The 7,978-nt window shown below is 43.2% G+C and overlaps 1 protein-coding gene across 1 annotated transcript; it reads left to right on the top strand.

Moving 5' to 3' along the window:
- Positions 1 to 2,501: 2,501 nt before the first annotated feature.
- LOC104529458 (calmodulin-binding transcription activator 1-like) lies at positions 2,502 to 6,778 on the top strand (the record flags this gene model as incomplete). The annotated part of the gene is made up of 2 exons (XM_010173774.2): positions 2,502 to 2,642; positions 4,923 to 6,778. Coding segments are annotated over 2 exons (1,997 nt in total), but the record flags the coding sequence as incomplete, so codon positions are not given.
- Positions 6,779 to 7,978: the final 1,200 nt, after the last annotated feature.

Genomic DNA, 7,978 nt, shown 5'->3' with positions numbered 1-7,978 from the left:
CCCCCCCCCAATCTGTCACTCTTCATTGGCTTTTTGTTTTATAACCTTTATAACATACACAGAGCATAAGCACTCAAGAAAGTCACACCACATGGACAAGAAACTAGAGCTGAAGCCCTTTAGGAGCAGCTGCAGCAAGGCTAGAGAAGGACCTTTCCTCAGCAGCAATAGATCCACGATGGGATGTTGTTATACTGGAAGGATCTGAAAATAATAGGCTTGGTACTAGATGTATCCAGCTATAAAGCTGACCTTTGTTTCTTAGCTTCCAGCTCACAGCTTGATTCAGACTTACGAACCATCATCATGAATAAACAAACCATGAGACATGATTCACTTACCAGACTTGCCCCCTATAATATGCTGCTCATCACGGGATTTAGCAGCAGGAGGGAGCAAACTCTACCATACTGTGGTAAAATAGACTTTCTGTACCTAGCAATACATATCTGAGCTCACTTTTTTAGCAAACCATTTCTGAAGTAACCATTAATAAATAAATGCAAAGTTTCTCAGGAATAATTACAGTTTAAAAACTGTATTGTATGGCCAAATGTATTCCAAATATGTTACTGCACTTTAATCTCACTGTAAATGTATTTTTTGCAAAACAGCTATTTGAACATCACTTATTAGGCAAAACATCACGTGGCAGAACAATGTCCCTAGAATAATAACATGAATGTGAGTGGAGGTACTGAAGCGGTTAGCATATATAAACTTAAACTTGGACATCATAACAGATACTGAGCGTTAAGAGGAAATTCAAAATTGTGAACGTACTAGAGAGCAAAATCTGTTGGGTACAGTAACAATAAATGTGGTTGTCAAGCAAGTATAGAGGGACTCATTACTAAACTAACTGCAGCACTTTAAATAGTGATATGAGGAAGAATACTTGTAAACCTTATTTACAATATTTCTGTAAGTTGCCCGGCCAATAAAAATATGAATTCTGTAATATGAAACTAGACCAGGATGAGATGCTATCAGGCAAAGTAACATCAGTGGGTGATGAGGCAACACAGCAACAGGTGATAAAAAAAGCAATAAAACTGCTTTACAGAGCAGATCCAGGAACTCTGTTCTACCCGCTGCTTATGATGTACTAAATAAGCAGCAGCAAAGAGGAGAATAGGAGATTCACACGATATCCTGCCTAATTGATAACGGTCATTAACTGCCATAAACATGCCCTCATTTGCTTTTGATCTTCTTGCATGAAGCAGCTTACAGCTTGTTGCTCCGGAGTCTGCAGATACTTCTGGCTGTATAGCAATTAACAGCCCGATGTGCTGTTGCCCATGTTTCACAACCTTACACCAAGGACCTTCACCACAAAGAGATCTGTGTATTTAGAGCTTAATCGTACAAAGTTTAAGTCCATGGGACTTTTAACTAAGATTTAGTATATTCTGGTTAAGGGTTTTAGAATACAATGTGCAAGGAACCCGCTTTATTAGAGTATGACAAAGACACTCCTGAAAAGAAGCAGCTCTTCAGGCCTGAGCTGTCATCTTGGAAATGGTGTTGCCATCAACCAGCACTTTCAAATCTGCAAGTGGGCTCTAGTGCTTACAATGGATAAATAAATAATATGCACATATAAATTGCCTAGAGAGACACTGAAGGAAACAGAAGATGCCTTGAGTCAGTTATTATGGAGAAAATATTTTATAAATATTATTTCCATTCTAAGTCAGGTTGAAAATATCAGTGTTACATGAAAAAAATTCCAAGAGGGAGCCTTTATTCAAATAATTTACATGCACGCAGTTTTGCATTCTTATTTAAATAGCTAACAGGACAAGGGAGTCTCCAAGAAAAGAGACCTTCACTTTGCAACATGTTCTGCACCATCACCCTCCTGTCCGTTTTCCCACATTACTAAAAAGTTGTCTGAGGAGGAACTCACACAGTGTTTGTTAGTGACTCCCAAACAATGAGTCAGTCTTCACTGCTGCTAACCAGGATCTGACAATGAAGACCTGGTAGAAGGTTTGTATTTGCTATCATACTGGTGTATTTTTTGTTGCTGATTTTATTAGAAAATTAACTAATTTTGTTTTCACGTGTTAGAAAAAAGATTCCAAATGCTCCTTGGAATTGTACTGTTTTACTTCAGTGAAACACAAGTATTTTGTTGCTTTTAGGTTTTTAATGAAGGTTACATGCATTATTCAGATAGGCCTTAACATTTTTCGGCTTAGTTAGAGAGAGAGTTTGCTGTTTGTTAACAGCAAACTGAACAGAGGAACATGGTCTGCTGAGGTTTTTTCCTCTGTATGTACCTAATCCAGGAATTGCATTTGGAAGCCTATGGATATCAGGGAGCAGAGGATGGTAAGACAGTAAACATTACTGTTGCTTTCTATAGGTCTCCTTCAGTTCTGACAAAACGTAGCAGGAATCGGTTTCTGCTGTTCTTTAGAAGTGGCTTTTGATGGTTTCTGGTGTGTTTTTGAAGTTTCTGATGGGAAGTTTTACTGTTCTCTTCACAGTTCATGGCATTAAGTGGACATGCAGCAACGGAAACAGCAGTTCAGGGTTCTCGGTGGAACAGCTCGTGCAGCAGATCCTTGATAGTCACCAGACCAAACCGCAGCCTCGGACACACAACTGTCTCTGCACTGGTACCTTGGGTGAGTACCTTCTGAACGCACAGAATGATCACAGCTTTATCCAGGCTTGGAGTAGGGTTTGTAGTACCAAAGCAATAAAAATCCTGTGCTGTGAAATGTAGAACACAGTGAACTCAGAGGTGACAGAAGAAGTCTTGATGCAGCTGGAAATTCCGGAAAAAAATGTCAACGCTCTATAACTTGCATGTTCTAATAAATGTTCTCTATGTGACCTGCTGAAAAAGGCACATTCTCTTCTACCTGCTGAAATTTTGTAACCAAAGCCTCAAAATTTGATATTCTTCCAACTTCACCCTCTGAACTCCTTGCCCTGCAGTCCACTTTGCTGAATAATATGGGCTCAGGTGGTTACTTACAAGGTACTGCTGGAATAAGACAGGTTTTATTTAGGTATTGTGAGAATACAGGAGATTTCCTTCCTGCTAAAGAAGATTGCTTTGTTTTGAGTGAGACTACAACAGCAAGAAACAGTGTCATTAGTCTTAGCATTTTATATAGAGAGTGGGAAGCTGAGTGATTCACTTTTCCAACTCATCTGCTTTATAGCCACCCCTTCCTAGTACTTTAGTCGAGTAAAATATATGGCACATTAATTAGTCTTCAGCAAAATTTATAAAGGAAAGTCATCAGTGCTTCAAAGGGTTTATTTTTTTCTTCCTTTTTTTGGGCACTTGCATTATACAATTAAGATTTAAGTAAGAATGATGACCTCTGAAATACCTGAGTTTGGATTAAAATTCAACCCTTAAGGCTCAGCATTTGATCCAGGCTTGCAGATCTGAACATGAATCCTTTTATTCTTCCCTTTGATGTTTTGTCTTGTGCTAAGTCTGCTGCCTGCTTTTTAACATAACAGTATAACTTTGTTTTGTAACAGCTTGCACATTGACACGTACATTCCCAGTTCCTTACCGTCATCCACAAAGATGGCAGCATGAAAGCCTCTCCCTTGTTCCTCTTCGTCTCTATACCTAGAACAGAGATTTAATATTGCATTTAGTCTCAAAAGCACCATCCTGAACTACTTTAAGTGACCTGATTGAAAACTTGAGCACATAATAAAGAAGTTCCCCTTCAAGGACAAGGAACAAAAGATTTTGCCAATTGCAGCAGCTACACAGATGCTTTATGTTACCCAGAAGATGGCATTTATAATTGTAGCTATTAGCTATAAGGAGGGGGTTTCTTTTCCCCTTTAGTCATTATACAGTACCATAATTAATGTTCTTGCCTCATTCTAGGGAAAACGAATCAATTAAGGAACGAAACATCGAAAATTCATGGGCTGTTCTTCTTTAAACAACAAAAGCAGCCCCTGCACCAGAGTTGGTGGCTAAGATGCTTTTGCAGACAGAATTGTTTACTTCATCCTACCTGATTTCTAAGCTCCCAGGAACTCAGGTGATGTTCCTCTTCTGTCAGGCCAGTAAAGGTGCCAGCTGGCTGAACTTCGTGGAGGGTGACCTTTGCTTGAGCGTTCTTCAGCTGCTCTGATACTAATCGTGTGCTCTGCATACAACCTCTCAAAGTACAAAATGTTTGTCTGTCAGCATATGAACGGCTTCGACTAAGAGAAATGCGTTGCCATCCTTATGGGAGGGAAGGTTTTCCTGGTGCTGGTTAACATAGTACTTCTTTAATAATTTGATTGGCAGGTGCAGTAGACACAATGATGACAAGAAGATATAGGTTGCAATCTAGGCGGCAGGGTGATGCCAGGGACAGGAGCACAACATGGCATCTGTCACCTCCAGATTACCAGTCAGCATCCAACCCACCCGACAGCAGCCAGCATGAAGAGCTGCATATCTGTGTTGCAGGGGGCTGAGGTCTTGTCTGTGGTGCAGATGAAGCAGGGCCTGCGAGGCAGAAACCTTCTGCCACAGCTGACGGCAGCAGCCGTGGCTTTCCAGACTTTGCGCTGCAGTCGGGCACGTTTAAATATTTCTGAAATTTGTTACAGATGTCGATTCCTCTCCTCCTAACGTGTTGTCTAATTGGGCAGGGAAGAAGCGTAGGTGCTATGTGGGGAAAGGTGCACAGGTGTCTGTTTTGAGGTTGCCATCATTGCATACAGCAGATCTATGCATTAGACAGAACGAGAGCTGTAAATCTGGCACTGGTTAGAAATTATTCTTATTTACAAGGTCTGTCTTGTACGTGTGCTCTCACTGCCGCGTGCACGAGCATGACTCTCCTTTGCTGCAGCCATAAGATACGCAACTAGCATCATCTTAATTTTATATTTACTGAATGGCAAATGTTATTTTTCTGGTGCAGGGGCAGGAAGCAGTGTGCATCACAAGTGTAACAGTGCCAAACATCGCATCATATCACCAAAGGTCGAACCAAGGACAGGTGGGTACAGTGCTCATTCAGAGGTACAGAATAACGATGTCTCTGAAGGCAAGAACGAGCACAGTCATGGCAAGGCCTCCAGCCGAGAGAAGAGGAATGGCAAAGTGGCAAAACCTGTGTTGCTCCATCAAAACAGCACTGAGGTTTCTTCCACCAACCAGGTGGAGGTTCCTGACACAACCCAGAATTCTCCTGTGTCCATCAGCAGTGGATTAAATAGTGACCCGGATATGGCGGATAGCCCGGCCGTCACTGGTGTGTCCAGCATGGCTGTAGCATCAGTTATGGGAAGCTTGTCACAAAGTGCCACTGTATTTATGTCAGAAGTCACCAGTGAAGCTGTGTATACCATGTCACCCACCTCTGGCCCAAATCAGCACCTTCTGTCCTCAGACGCAGCTACACAAGGACTGGTACTTGCTGTCAGCTCAGATGGACACAAATTTGCTTTTCCAACAACCGGCAGTTCAGAGAGCTTGTCGATGCTCCCCAGCACTGTCTCCGAGGAACTTGTGCTCTCCACAACTTTAGATGGAAATAGAAAAATTCCAGAAACCACCATGAATTTTGACCCAGACTGTTTTCTTAACAATCCCAAGCAAGGGCAGACTTATGGTGGAGGAGGTATGAAAAGTGACAGCATCAGTACCAACATAAGGCAGTCACCCACAACAGAACGTAGCTTCAACTTCAATACAACCCTCACAAAAGAAATTAAAACTGAGGACACATCTTTTGAACAACAGATGTCCAAAGAAACATTTTCCTCCACTTCTGCATCTAACACTCTCACCCTCACTACTGGTTCAGGTTTGCTTCCATCTGGAGGAGGCCTGAGCCCAAGTACCACCCTGGAGCAGATGGACTTCAGTGCCATTGACTCCAACAAGGACTATTCTTCCAGCTTCAATCAGACTGTCCAGAGCCCTCATGTTCATCAGACCCCTTCACCCAGCTTCTTTCTGCAGGATGCCAGCAAACCTCTTCCCCTTGAGCAAAACACTCACAACAATTTGAATGACACAAGTGGCTCCTTTGTGAACACTTTAGGAATCCCCAGTGTGAAAACAGAGTCCTCGTCCCAAACCACTTCCAACTGTAATGGCACAGTGGAAACCAGAATAGAGTCCACCTCTTCTCTCCAGCTGATGCAGTTCCAAGCAAACTTCCAGGCTATGACTGCAGAAGCTGAAGTTCCCATGGAGACCTCCCAGCAGGCAGAAGCGAATGAAAATCTGCTTAAATCAGGGGATCTTCAAGCCTGCAGCACAGAACACTACTTGCAGCCTGAGGCCAACGGGGGTATCAGGAATGGGAACAATCTCCCTATTCTCCAAGGAAACATGGTACAAGGACTCTATCCCGTGGCCCATCCCAGCTTAAATAACTCCTCCAACATGGAGCTTAACTTGGACCACTTTGACATCTCCTTCAGCAACCAGTTTTCTGATCTAATTAATGATTTCATATCTGTAGAAGGTGGGAGCAATGCTCTCTATGGACACCAGCTGGTGTCAGGTGACAGTGCCGGACTGTCTCAGCCTGAAGACAGTAACAGAGCAACCTACAACCAGTCTGAAATGTGCATTCCTTGCTGCAGTCCTCAGCAAGCCAACATGCAGCTCAGCAGCACAGAGAATGGAGCCAGCACGATGGCATACATGCATGTGGCTGAGGTGGTCTCAGCAGCTGCAGCACAAGGCACTTTGGGGTTGCTACAGCAGAGTGGGCGCTTGTTCATGGTGACAGATTATTCACCAGAATGGTCTTACCCCGAGGTAAGTCTAGGACTTTTACTCATTAGCGTTTTCCGCTTTATTTTTCATTGCTTTGTTAATAAGGGCTCCCAAGAACTGTTTTGCTAAAGCTTTGACAAGGCTTTTAAAATATTTCTCTTACAAGTCAGAGCATCCAAGGCTATTTGCATGTTTGAGTGTACTTTTAATTAAACACTTCATTACCCTGACAGGGCCCTTTCTTCACTTAGGAAGCACCCAAACAGAAATGGTTTATTTCATTGAAAAGCAGAGTATTTCACACGTGATGGCTTCATGGTGCTATCTAGCCACTTTAAAGCAACACAGTTTGCAAACTGGAGCTGATCCTTAAATCTGACTCTGATGTTCTTAGTAGAATAATTCCTGACCTGCATTGCCTTGATGAGTTCAGCATTTACCTCCATCCCACAGACTATCCAAAATCAGTCACATGCATCACAAGTTAAAAATGTCAGCGGGACAGACTTCTGAGATGTGAAGGAAAGCTGGAGGAAGGAGGCTCTTTTGAGCCACTAGAGGAGAGGCAGGTTGTTTTGAATTTAAAAAATGGTCCTTTGTGGTTTTGCGAGCCCAGCCTTGGAGCACTGCTGTTTGTTACCTTACGGAGGTGTATAATAACTGCTCAGGAAAAGCTCTCTCTGTTCCCGTTGATGAGTGCTATCTGATTATCCGTCCCATCGTGCCACCTCCAGTAAGTGCAGATCTGTCACCACTGGATGGTGAGTTTGCTAGTGGGCGAGGCAGCAGAAACACGCAGTAATTGTCAGTAATACGCAGTAAGAGTCAGTCTGACTCTTTCTTGCTTGCGTAAAGGTCCCAAAAATCAACAAAAACAACAGCAAACCTCCAGGCTTACCGGTGCAAATCTTTCTCCTTTTTTTGCTGCTACCATGGAAACCTTTTTTTGTTGTCCATTGCTACACTAATGAATAGTTTGACTCCTGCGGGCAGAGCTGGTTTTATTTCTGTTCTGTACAGACCACAAGGCCTGATCCACCTAGGCAGACTCACCTGGACGTTTTTCAGCGCAGGTCCAGGGTTGTTTTCTGGGTGCGTGGATTCCTACCTGGAGCTTCAGGCTGTGATGTGCGAGCAGCTCGGAGCGATGCCCCCGCTGTTCGTTACCTTTATTTGCTGAAGGGACTTGGCTGCCGGTGTTGTGAGCTCCAGGGACCAGCCAGGCCGGCACAAGGCGCGCTC

This window comes from Antrostomus carolinensis, unplaced genomic scaffold (genome assembly GCF_000700745.2).
Source record: "Antrostomus carolinensis isolate BGI_N321 unplaced genomic scaffold, ASM70074v2 scaffold45328, whole genome shotgun sequence".
Lineage (NCBI taxonomy): Eukaryota > Metazoa > Chordata > Aves > Caprimulgiformes > Caprimulgidae > Antrostomus > Antrostomus carolinensis.
The sequence above is the reverse complement of the archived record's forward strand: the minus strand, read 5'-3'. Positions and strand labels throughout refer to the sequence as shown.